Source organism: Crocuta crocuta, unplaced genomic scaffold (genome assembly GCF_008692635.1).
Source record: "Crocuta crocuta isolate KB4526 unplaced genomic scaffold, BGI_CrCroc_1.0 scaffold56, whole genome shotgun sequence".
Lineage (NCBI taxonomy): Eukaryota > Metazoa > Chordata > Mammalia > Carnivora > Hyaenidae > Crocuta > Crocuta crocuta.
This window is the reverse complement of record NW_027531334.1, coordinates 4150762-4164220: the sequence shown is the minus strand read 5'-3', so window position 1 is coordinate 4164220 and position 13459 is coordinate 4150762. Positions and strand designations below refer to the sequence as shown.

Below are 13459 nucleotides of genomic sequence, written 5' to 3'. Positions count from 1 at the left end.
CTTGTTGGGATTTGGCCGCTCAGGACATTCATTCTTCCAATGTCCTTTTTTCTTACAGTAGGCACACTGGGTTTTTTTTTCCTAAGGGGGTCCTCCTTCCTTGGTCTTGTTGATTAGGGTGCCGGGGTGGACCCCAGCCCTTTTGTTCTTTTCTGTTGTGCTTCTCTTCTCGCATGGCTGCTACCATAATTTTGGCCATGCACTTTGGATCGTCTGGAGTCTCTCAGTTGTTAAACACCTTTTGAGCAATCTCTAACAATTGTGAGAGATTCATGCCAGCAAATCCTTCCATTTTTTGCAGTTTTCCGCATGTATCTGGGGCTACCTGAGTAGCAAAGGTAACATTAATTGCCCATTGATTTTCGGGGGCTTCGGGATCTACCTGGGTGTAAACCTGGTAGGCCTCCTGTAAGTGTTCTAGGAATGTGCCTGGGGATTCCTGTGGGCCTTGAATAACTTCCTTCATCTTGGATAAGTTAGTGGGCTGACAGGCGGCCTTATGGATCCCTCCAATTAGAATCCGGTGGTACCAGTCTAATACTGTGCCATCTGGCCTGGTATTGGGGTCCCAAGTGGGGCGCTCTGAGGGAAATGTATCGTCAATTTCTGACGGGTTTCCTCAACTGACCTCCCACCCACAGCTATCTTTTGGGCCTCTGTCCAAATTCTGCCTCTTTCCTTGCAGTGAACAAAGTCACCAAGAGCTGTTGACAATTGTCCTATGTGGGGCGATGTCTCTGAAAAACACTCTCTAGCAACCCTGTGAGAGTCTGTGGCTTTTCAGAGAAAGGGGAATTCTGTGCCTTCCAATTGTACAAATCAGATGTAGAAAAGGGGACATAGACCATGAAGGGCCTATGCCCGGTTCCCTGTGGTTGGGCTTCCTGCAAGGGAGGACCTGGGCCGCAGCCGAAGGGGAGGGAGGCGAGGTAGAGCTGTCCAGCGACGCAGCCGACTGCTGGGAACCATAAGAGTTTCCCACATGGGTGTGCGGAGGGATTAGAGGGCCCTCCCCATTACCCGATGTTCTAGGGTTATATGCGGGAGGTACTTAACATGCTGGGGGAATGGCGAGGGGATTTCAAGGGAGTTCCCACAATCAACACTCTGGAACCTGCCAAGAGTGCACATTGTTTTAGCTAAGGGGGAGGTCATTGAACTAGGTTCAACCATTGGTCAATGTAGGGGAATTGATCATGGTGACCAGGATTACCTGTCACAACCCTCCAAACATCCTGTACCCTGTGTGGGTCAAAAGACCCAAGTGATGGGCCATCCGACCTCAAAATGGGGTCATTCCAATTCACAGAGGTTCTCAATTTTCCTGGAGTTAATTTTACACCATAACCAACACCTTCCACAAATCCTTCCTCAAAATGCCTAAGCATACAACCCAAGGGGGTCTGTTTTTTCGATGGCCCACCCCCCATTGCAAGCGCTAAGCACAGACCCTCAAAACACAGACAAACAGCCACAGTTAACAGAAACCAGAAACCAGGGGCCAAACAGCCACAGACCAGACCACAGTTAACAGAAACCAGAAACCAGGGGCCAAACGGCCACAGACCAGACCACAGTTAACAGAAACCAGAAACCAGGGGTTCTGAGGGCGTCCCACTCCTTGCTGTGGAAGAGGGAGTTCAGGCTGCGTCCGGCTCTCCCTCCGTCCTTATGACTACTCTACAGGAATACCTGGTCCTCGGCGGGTGGTCGTCCGAGGAGAGCCAGCAACAGGAAAGAAGGTGTCCAGACGCACCAGTCCAAGCTCGGTCACTGCGTGCCGCACCGGACCGCGGCCTGGAACGTCTCAGGGTGGCCATCCCCTAGACCAGGTCGGAGCACAGCGGCCAGGACAGGAGTGGTAAACAGGATGTTCAGACGCAGGACTCACCTGAGGATCTCTCTGGGGCCTCCAAAATGTTGTAGCCACCCCAGCCGAGATCAGTGAACAGAATACAGGAACACAGATTGGCGTCACACACACTTCTTTATTCAGCGCTGGGCATGCTTGGGGAGCACCCAAACCAAGCAGCCCCGAAGAGCAGCAGGGGAGAGTTTATATTCTTGAGCTTATCAGGCTTGACTAGCTTCCCAAGCATCTGCATTCCCTGTTTCTTTAAGATACAAATATTCCTATGTGGCAAGCAGGCTGCAGAGGCAGACAGGTTATTGTGCTAACCTTCTGGTGCAGGTCTTGAGAAACTTATCTTGCAAGGGTGAGGCTAGCTTGCTGTGCACACAGTGTTCTAATCTTCTAGCTTCTTATGTATAAAGAGTGTATTGGCCAAAGGTTATAAACAGGGGAGGGGGCTTTAACAGACAGAGTGGAATGTCAAGTGAAAATGTTACAATTTGAAAAAATTAAATTTTCAGATTCAGTTTTATGTAGAAATAAGGCAAAGTCTCAGACAATTGAGCTTGACAAACCAGATCACAGAAGCACCCTGAACTTACAAATAACTTTTACTTTTTGTTGAATAAATAAGCTAAACTGGGTAAATTAGCAAAAAAGAAAAAAAAAAAGAATTTTCCTTTCCCCATTATTCCCTGTCCAAATGAGCTCCGTTGAATAATTTCTCCTTAGCCCCTGAAAGCTTTTTTGGTGATTTTCATATAATAAATGTTGTCTGGTCCCTTTCAGACTCCAGAACAGTCTTGTGTCAATAATTAAAAAGGCTTGACAAATGTAATGTCAAAACTTGCAAAAACTAATTTGATCCAGAACTTTGTCCCCTTCCTGCCCACCGTGTGTTGGTGTGCCTCAGCTGCAGAAGCCTGGGATGCAAGGTTGTGTGTTTTATGTCTGTGGGGGGTGGAGGAAATGTCTTTTTGATTTTCTAGTTCAGTCTCTCCTCCACTCCTGGTTGTTGGTTAGGGGTCATAGTAGGTGGAAAAGCGGAGAGAGATAGATGAGAAAAGACCTTCCTTGTCAGGCTGACTGCAATCTGACCTAGGTGCCCTGTGGATGGGGAGAATAAAAATTGCTGTCTTGACCTCATGGGGCACTCTGCTGGATTTCTCAGAAATCTGGGACTGGCCCCTGGCTCTTGTCCCCTTGATGCAGGGTGCAGGCCCTGCCTTTCCACCAGGCTCCTGTTTATTATCGCCCTGCAGCACATGAGCTGCTGGAGGTCTGTCCCCTTAAGAGATTTTTGTTTCTCCGGTTATTCCTGGGTGAGATTTCTGTCCATGGCATTCTGTTTTATCTGGGAAAACATGCACCTGGGCCTCCTATTTGGGGAAAGTGTTCCTCTTCTCCAACATGGCCATATCTCTCTTCTCAACACTATTAGTCAAACACAGGCCCCCAGTGTAGTCTCTTTAGCCTGAGTCAGGCCCTGGCCTTCTTCATCCCAAACTCCAGGACACTTAGGCCAACAGCTCTGAGTAGTTCTCTTGAAACCACTCTTCACTTGGGCTAAGGTAAAGGGGAAGATTCTTCTTTTACCCACCACCTGCATGAGAGGGGACCTGACTCGTAGCAGGTGTGCCTAGATGGCTCAGTCAGTTAAGGGTCGGACTCTTGATTTCAGTTCAGGTCATGATCTCATGGTCAGTCTTGAGATCCAGCCCTGCCTGTGTTGGGCTCAGTGCTGAGCAGGTACAGGCTGCTTAGGATTCTCTTTTGCTCTCTCTCTGCCCCTCTACCACTTGTTCTAGTTCTCTCTCTCTCTCTCTCTCTCTCATTCTCTCTCTCACAAAATAAATAAATATACATTGAAAAAAAATCCTCACCTGGGGGCACTTCTGCCTCTTGCATAGTCTTGAGATTGATGATGGACCAGAGTCCATAAGCAAAAACAAGCAAGTATACTACATCAAACTAAACAACTTCTGTGCAGCAAAGGAAACAACAAAGGTAAAGGTAACCTATACATTGGGAGAAAATATTTTTAAATCATATATCTGATAAGGGGTTAATATCCAAAATTTATAAGAAATTCATTCAATTCAATAGCAAAACAAGAAACAACTCATTGAAAATAGACAAAGGACCTGAATAGACATTTTTCCAAAGGAGACATACAAATAGCCACCAAGTACATGAAAAGATGCTCAACATCACTAGTCATTAGGGAAATGCAACTCCAACCCACAATGAGATATCACTTCCTACCTGTTAGGATGGCTATTACCAAAAAGAATGAATGAATGAATGAATCATAAAAGATAACAAGTGTTGGTGAGGATATGAGAAAAGAGAACTCTTGTTGCTCTTGGTGGGAATGTCAATTGTTGTAGCCATTATGGAAAGCAATATAGAAAGCAGTCTTTGAAGTTCCTCAAAAAAGTAAACAATGGAACTACTATGTGACCCAGTAATCTCTATTCTGGGTATATACATGAAGGAAAGAAAATCAGGTACCTCTAAGAGATATGGTAACAACCTAAGCTTCACTGGCAAATGAATGGGTAAATAAATTGTGTGTGTGTGTGTGTGTGTGTGTGTGTGTGTGATTCAGCCTTAAAAATGGAGATTCTGCCATTTGCAACAACATGAGTGAACCTGGACAACATTATACTAAGTGAAATAAGATAGACAAAGAAAAAACCCCTACATGATCTCACGTATAAGTAGAATCTAAAATAGTGTACTACATGGAAGCAAAGTGTGGAACAGTAATCACTGGGGCGGAGAAGAAGAGACAGTGGGGATATGCTGGTCAAAGGGTACAAAGTTGGAGTTATGTAAGATTAATAAGTCTAGAGATCTTATATACAGCATGATAATTATACTAATACTATATCGAATGTTGGAAATTTGTTCAGAGTAGGTTTCAGGTGCTCTCATAAAAAAAAACAAAACAACAAATGGTTACTACATGAAGAGTGATATGTTAATTAGTTGACTGTACCAATCATTTCACTATGTATGTGTGTATCAAATCATGTTGTTACCTTAACTATATACACCTTTTTATTTATAAAATAAAATAAAAACCTGAGGCAAGAGAAATAAAAACAAAAATAAACTATTGGTACTACATCAAAATAAAAAGCTTCTGCAGAGCAAAGGAAACAATGAAACTAAAAGGCAACCTACTAAATGGAAGAAGATATCTGCAAATGAAATATATGATAAATGGTTAGTATCCAAAATATATAAAGAACAGATACAATTCAATACCAAAGAAACAAATAATCCAATTAAAAACTGGGCAGAAGACATAAATAGACATTTTTCCAAAGAAGACTCAAATGGCCAACAGACACAGAAAGATGCTCAGTGTCACTCATCATGAGGGAAATGTAAATCAAAGTTACAATGAGATATCACCTCATACCTATCAGAATGGCTGAAATCAAAAACACAAGAAACAAGTATTAATGAGGATATGGAAAAAAAAGGAATCCTCCTGCACTGTTGGTGGGAATGCAAACTGGTGCAGCTACTGTGGAAAACTTAAAGTTCCTCCACAAATTGAAATAGAACTACCCTATAATCCTGAAATCACACTACTGGGTATTTACCAAAAACAATAACAACAAAAACAACTACAACAAAACAAAACAAAAAAAACCTCACCAATTTAAAGGGATACATACACTCTTCTGTTTATTACAGCATTATTTACAATAGCCAAACTCTGGAAACAGCCTGAGTATTCCTCAATAGATGAATGGATGTAAGAAGATGGATATAAGAAGATGTGACTTATATACATATAATGAAATATTATTCAGCCATAAAAAAGAATGAAACTTTGCCATTTGCAACAATGTGGATAGAGCTAGAGAATATTATGTTAAGCAAAATGACTCAGTCAGAGAAATACAAATACCATGTGATCTCTCTTATATGCGGAATTAAGAAACAAAACAAATGAGCAAAGGGAAAAAAAAAAACAGAGAGAAGCAAACCAAGAAACAGACTCTTAACCATAGAGAACAAACTGATGATTACCAGAGAGTAGATGGATGGCAGGAGGGGTGAAATAGGTGATGAGGTTTAAAAGAGTACACTTCTCACAATAAAAAGATAAATAAATAAAATGGTAAAAAAAAAAAAAAGCAAATAGTAGATAAAGTATTTTGTGAAATATGAAAGCAACCATGACAAGGTGATGGTTTAGCCACTGGGAAGATCCACAGAAAGCTGTAGTTCTCGGCAACAGTGTAATGGATTGGCAAATAATGATCAGAGCTCTAAAAGCATGGCCAAAGTTGTGGATGTTTGAGGAAAATAGGGGAAAACAAGAGAAAGAAGAAGAGGAAGAACATCAGTATGGGTAGTGCCTTTCTCAGTGGATTATTAAAAGCAACACAAGGTAGTAGGCATGCAGAACACCTAATATAGTACCTGGTTGATAAGTTTCAAAATGTTACACTGTATTATTTGCCCCCTTGAATCTCTTTGGAAAGTGGTAGGAACTTAACGTAGGAAATAGAGTGGTTGATTAATTAACCAGGCTATCTTTGTCTGTGGGGTGTGTGTGTGTGTGTGTGTGTGTGTGTGTGTGTGTGTGTGTGTTTTAAGAAAAACAAATAATCTAACCCTAGACATATGTGTCTACTACTACTTGAGATGGATACTTATGTAAATAAAGCCCACCAGGATCATGGTCACATCAGTGGAGAAAGAAAATGGATGGAAAGGGATGGTAAATATCTACAAAGTTAGCCTGAAAATTTTCATGTTATATCTAATGTATTATATTTCCGCTACTCTACTCTCCTTTTTGCTCGCTTTGCTTCACCCAAATTGGCCTTCTCACTGTTCCCACAGCATAGCAGAATTGCTTCCACCTCAGGCCTTTTCACTTTTCCCCTCTGCCTAGAAAATTCTTTCCCCCAAAATCTACACGGCTCACACTCTCATCTTCTCCCAATCTTTGTTCAAATGTCATCTTCTCAGTGAGACTTTTCATGACCACCTGATTCAAAACTGTAGCCTTCTCCAACTCACTTCCTTTCCCCTTTCCCTGCTTTATTTTTCTCCACAGAATTTTTTAACCATCTGTAGAATTCATTAGTTTGGGTTGTCCTCTCAAGAAAGTGAATCCCATAAGGGTCTTTTTTTTTTGGTCTGATTTGTCTACTGATGTATCTCTATCACCTAGAAAAGTGATAACACCTGGTTGTAAGTATTGATAACTCAGTAAATATCTTGGAGCTTAAGAATATATTTCAAGCACAGAGGAGGAAGAGATTAACAAAGGAAAGGCTTCAGGGAGAACAGAATAAGGCTCCATAAAGAAAATGGCACCTGGTCAGGGCTTGAAGACTGGGCAGTCATGTAATGGGAGGTTGAGAGGGGGCGACGGGGGAGAGTCAAGAGACTATCAATTATCTGGGAGGCTGTGTGCTAGGGACCATGATTGAATTCCAGGGCTACCCCCTGGTTCTGTAGCAAGGCCAACTATACTTTATAAGTCTACCGGAGTGGAATGAATAAAGTCTCTGGTGTCAGACAGGCTTGAGTTCAATTCCTATCTCTGCTGCCTCCTAGCTGTGTAATCTGGGCAAGTCCTTTTACCTAATACTGTTTCCTTATCTTAGAAACCAGGAGTTAGTAATAGCTAGTTCATATGGTTATTCTGAGAATCAAATATGTAAATGTTTAAAGAGCTACTCTAAAGCTAAGACCCCCCACGAGCCAGTCTGGAGAGGCATGCCACGATCCAAACAGAGTCCAGCAAATACAATTCATCTCAAAATAAACCAAGACCTTTACTTGTATTTTTTAATTCCTTGAAGGAGGAAACCATGACCAAATCAGCATTTACTTTTTTTTTAATTACCATTTTATCTTTTATCCTCCGCTGACCTTGCATCACGACCACTCCCCTGTCCCTGTCATTTGGTACAGAGTAAGTTCGTATTAAATGATCTTTGAAATTTAAGTTGTTTGGGAAACATCTCAACATTTCCCGCAGATGAACCCCCCGGGAGATCTCCAGCATTTCCCTCTGTTTCCCTTCTCTGACAGTGAGTGGGACAGTCACCAGGAAGCTGGTAGGAGTCCAGATGAAGGGATTCCCTTCTGCTTCGTAATGTCACAAGGAGCCCACCAGAACTAGCTCTTCAAGAACACGATTCTGTCTCCTCCATCTAACTCAGACCCGACTAGAGCTGCCTTCTAGCTTAATTGAATTTCTAGTGATAATATAAAGGGGTAATTTTTAATTTCCGTGAAAAAATAAAGTCTAAGTTCAAATAAGAATGAGCTAGGAAAGTTTTGAAACTTCTCATCTAACCTCATGGCAGTTTTCAAATTAATATGGGCAAGACATTTTGAACAAAGTAGTGTTTTCTCCTAACCCCCTTCTTCTTTCCTGGAAACTGGGTCATTATTATGTATCTCTGGATACTCGCAAGCTTCATAACAATAAGCACTCAAATTGAAGAACATGTAAACAACCAGCAAACAAAACAGGCCACCTTTTCACTAGGTTTGGCGTATTGCTCGCCTACACAGTATGTCATAATACAGAGCCAAGTATTGAGTGCCGGAGAGGCTTTGCTCTATTATGAGTATAAATAAAACCTTGAAACAGAAAAGTCAAAACAACAACAACAACAAAAATCCCACAAGCTGCTTTATTCACATGCTGAAATATATGATCAATATGAATCTTAAACACTCAGCTAAAAAGAATATATATATATAATTCTTTTAAAATGCTCTGTTTTATGTCAAAAGACAGCCAGTTACGTCCTCTTACAGTTACGGATCTCCAGGCCAGGCTCTGGAAAGAGATTTCTTCTGAAAGCAAAAACAACCAAACAAAACAACGCTGAGAAACAAGCAGTGTTTCTGCCCTTGTGAGCCACAGTTCAATCACTGTCCTCTGCTGCTGAGGCGGCGGGTGTGCACTGTGACAAGCGGTGGCTCACACCCTCATGCCCAATTCAGTTCACCACAGAATAAACCCTCCTTGAGAGCTTACAAAGGCCCAGCCCTGGATAGACACGCCCCACACATTGCTGTTACTAACAGTGTGTGTCCTTGACCTCGAGGCTCCTGCCACCCTCTCCTGCTCCCACTCGAGTTTGCGACAGTCCTCAGTGGAGCCTTCCTGAGACTCTGAATAAGCCTTTTCTTCTTTCATGTGTTCTCTTTGGATTGGTTTCTGTGATTCTTTGGTTGATGTCCATATCCTCTGAACTTCAACTCCAGTGCAGTGCCCCCAGTGCCGAGCACAATGCCTGCAAGACAGAGGCTCCCAAATGCTGGGTCAATAAATGAAAGAACGTAGGAAGGGAGTATAAGAGTTAACACCGTGAAGACTGTTGGAGGTCAGGTCATGTAATGCCAAGGAACCTTGAAGCATAGTGTAAAGCCATGGGGAGTGAGTGGGGTTTAATTTACCTAAAGTACTAGATAGTTTTCTAAATGGCTTCAGCTCTGACTTGCACATGAAAGTCAGGGTCTCATGGTAAAGGGATCATTCTGTCAATAATCTATGCAACCTGGTACAGACCCTCAGGCCAAGACCCAAACAAAATACAGCTGGACGCCAATAAAACTGAAATGAGCGTGGGCTTCTTGGGGCTATGACGGGGTGTCATCGATCCTTTTGTTCCCAGAAGCTTACTGGCACACAGTCAGCCCTCCACAAGCCCTACAGGCCTACGAGAGGAAGCATAGAGCAGCACCGATACATAGGCCAGACAAGAGACACAGTAACACAAAGATCAAGGTGGTGTGCGAGCCTGGGGCTGTCCGTGTTCCTCCTCTCATGTGGTCCAAGAACAACATGTAGATGGAATCGAATGGATGAATTCTCCTTCCCCTGCAGTAAAGTCGCAGTAAGCAAGAATTTATGTTGCATTATTTTCTGATTCTCCAGAAAAGAAATTTACTCAGTCATTTTAATACACATGAAATTCTCAGTCATCATACAACATCAGGATTCCACTGATTCCTGACAGAATCAAATCACGTGGAGCCGATGGTCGGCGCAATAGCTGGCTGGGGAAAGTGTCCATTGTTTGTAAGTAAGAGGTATTTTAAAAGGTGATTGCCAATTGCTTATTAGGCTGAGATTTCTAGGTAACAGTAATATTGCCTACAAACGATACGAAGTTCTCTGATGATTACCTCTTAGTTCTTTTTCTTCATCATTAATATCACTGTTGTTATCATATCACCACTTTAAAACCATTCCTTTCTGCTTTCACTTACATAATCACTCGGTGAATTCTACGGAGGTTAGTTCTCAGAAAGAGAGGGAGGGAGCGGGAGAGACGAAGAAAGGAAGGAAAGAAGGAAAGAAGGAAGGAAGGAAGGAAGCAAGCAAGCAAGCAAGCAAGCAAGCAAGCAGGCTGCATTACAAAACAATTGTTCATCATTTCTCTAAATTACTTTAAATGCATAAGCCGTGATGCCAATTTATCAATGTGTCCTACATGTATTTTTTCAGGAATTTGGTTACCCGTGTTTTTTATTTAAGCATGTCATTTCTCAGAACTGAGGTGCCTGGGAGGGTGGGATGCCATTCACGATGAACTAGAGCTTACAGGTGAATGACCGTTCTGACTGTCATACTTTGAAGATATTGTATTATTATTACACACAGTATACAGTATTCTTTTTTAAAAGACTGGGGAGAAATTTCCTCTTTAATCACAATAAAAAGAATTGCTGTGTTTCTCTTGAAAACTGACTGTTGTTATCCTATGATGGCCACAAATGGCAGAATATAAACCCTTTATTTCTTAGCATCATTACTAGAAAGTTCTGATGAAATGTCGGACTCAAATCTATTAAGAGTACATGACATCAAGAAATGCATTTTGTGTACTGTCCCCACTTAGGTTTAGACAGAGGTTAACATACTTTTTCTAACTATATTTTCCTTGTCTCTAGTTTCCCTTTCTATCTCCTTCTTTTATCTTGTTGAATTGAATATTTATGTATATGACTTTAAATATGTTTTTGGAACAAAGGGGAAATACACACAAATAAAATGCATTAAACATTTGTTTTCCCAAGAGATAAACCATTTTTTCAAATGGACTGTGATTGAGAATTTTTCATTTTCAATCTACCTTGCTTCATGCCCTGAGATATTTCCAAATGAATATGAATTAGTCTTTCATTTACGGGGCGGGGGAGGGGAAGAGAGAGGAGAAGAATGGCAAAGGACAGACTGTAAAGATGGGGATGATTTTGAAAACTAAGAACTGAAGTAGATATGTAACCATATTTAACATATGAAAATATTGTGTGCAATTGTGAAAACTCACTACAAGGTAAATTCCATGAGGACAAGGACCTCGTGTTCATCGTTGCATGTATACTGGAGTCTGGCACACAATAGACGTTAAAACATCATATTTTGAAAGTGTGAATGTGATACACTTGGAGAACTGAGTTAATATCACATAAATGATATGGAATATTGTGTACGTAGCCACAAGCATATGCCTTTTGGATTCAGGTGCATAGTTTGTAAAATGAAGCCATTAGACACTGTATTTATCAAGGTTCTTTCTTTTTTTCTTAAAAATTTTTAATGTTTATTTATTTCTGAGAGACGGAGAGATACAGATAATGAGGAGGGGAGGGGCAGAGAGAGAGGGAGACACAGAATCTGAGGCAGGCTGCAGGCTCTGAGCTGCTGTAACACAGAATCTGACATGGGGCTTGAACTCACAAACTGAGATCATGACCTGAGCAGAAGTTGGACGCCTAACCGGCTGAGCCACCCAAGTGCCCCTCACCAAGGTTCTTTCTGATTCTAATATTCCATGCTCTGCAGGCCACCCTTGTTAATTACAGCAACATATCAAACATGGGAATGTATATACCTATAACAGTTTGGGAAATTTGTTTTCAAAATAGGATATCCAGCTACATCATCAACAGCCCTTGGAGATGTGGGTATATCGACTCCAAATACCACTCCTCAAAGTGAGTATAGTAAGGCTTTCTTTATGTGACTGAAGAGAGACAAAACACAAGTTTTAGTATAGCCATGACAATGTTGAGGTTTGGGCCAAAGGCTACATTTTTCATTTAATGTTTGATGTCTTGGTTTTGAGTTGCTCCGTGGCAAATTGTAATCTAATTGGTGGCTATATATTGATAGGACAATCACTGTAATCTTAAAAATATGGGTTGGTGAATTATTATACTGTACGTTTCATTTCTCATGGAATTTTAAGGTAACATTAAAGTAATCTTGACAGTACTCCCAGTGATCTGAGTTGGCAACAAGAACAGAAAAAGAAGGAAAATCAGTGACAAGTTGGCATTAAGCATAAACTACAGAGCTTTTGCTTAATATGCCAGCTGTGTTCCTGTGTAGGAAAGCATATTTTCAATTTCAGATTTCCCCAAAGTCACATAGATTAAAAATTCAGCACATCAAAGTAAAGTTAAATTACAGCTGTACAAAAAGGTTGGATTCTAAGAATTTTGTCTTTCAGCCAGCAGTTCCAGCGCGACTACCCAAGGCCTCAACTACTCCTGGACCTCAGGCAGGAAAGATACCACTAACTGTAAGTGTCACTGTGAGTCCCTTGGGGTCTCCTGGGCCCCATTTATTCATCCAATACATATCATGCACAACTACTACATGCTCTGTTCATAATTGTATTAACAAACACTAAACAAAGCATCTACTGTGTTTACAGCATTGTTGTAGTTGCCAGGGATACATCTGTGAACAAAAGAGATCTAAGTTCCAAATTTTAGTGGAAGCGAGACAGGCAAATGGTGATGAGTGATGGGGAATGAATAAAGCACTGGAGGGAGACAATGAGAATCAGGTGTGCAGGTGGGTTGCTGTTTTAAATCAGGTAGTTTCACAAGGCCTTACTGAAGAAGGTAACATCTGAGTAAAATCATGAAGAAAGAGCAAAGAGATGAAGAGAGCAAAGTATGAGTGTAACTGAGGAAAGAGTGAGGTAGCCAGAATACACATATCACTGAGAACAAGGAGAAGAGGGAGCCCGGTGTGAGGCAAGAAATGGTTTGGCCACTTAATCTGGCTGCCTCACGGCGGCAGTGTCTGCTGCTTTAGCAGGTATCAACAGGATCTGAAGAGGAAGTACACTGCCTCTTAGTGGCAGAAGACAAAGATCTGTGTGGCAGGGAAGTGGCTGGGATGTGGCTGAAGCAAAGCCCCCGGAGGCCACTGGTGCAGACCTCTGGATTTTACTACCAGGCCCTTTTCCACAAAGGGTAAAGGTGTGTGTGTCTTTTAGGAAAGACTTTAAGTTGTACATTTAAAGCCTCTGAAAGTCTTTTATACGCACTGGCTCTGTCATCTCACTGCTGGGAACTTGTCCTTAGGAAATTAACTGAAGAGCAAAAAGGAACATGTGTAATATTGCTCTTTGTCGCATTAGTTACTTATTTTATCTCTTTTGCGGACCTCAGGTACACACATTTGGATTAATCATAATCCTTAACTCAGGACACACTTCCACCATTAGTCTATGTATGATTTAATTTAACTTAATGTATTTCTTTTAACATATATGTTTATATAATAGAAACCTGTGA

General features: G+C 41.5%; 1 protein-coding gene across 5 annotated transcripts in view; it reads left to right on the top strand.

Moving 5' to 3' along the window:
• Positions 1-13459, top strand: part of CD96 (CD96 molecule) — a 100143-nt gene that overhangs the window by 70229 nt on the left and 16455 nt on the right. For 4 of the 5 annotated variants that reach the window (XM_077771877.1, XM_077771875.1, XM_077771876.1 and 1 more), the window contains exons 9-10: positions 11792-11860; positions 12379-12450. The exons of the other annotated variant lie outside the window; for it this stretch is intronic. In XM_077771877.1, the coding sequence (XP_077628003.1) occupies positions 11792-11860; positions 12379-12450 (141 nt within the window). The remainder of the gene's footprint in view (positions 1-11791; positions 11861-12378; positions 12451-13459) is intronic. 5 annotated transcript variants of the gene reach the window in all.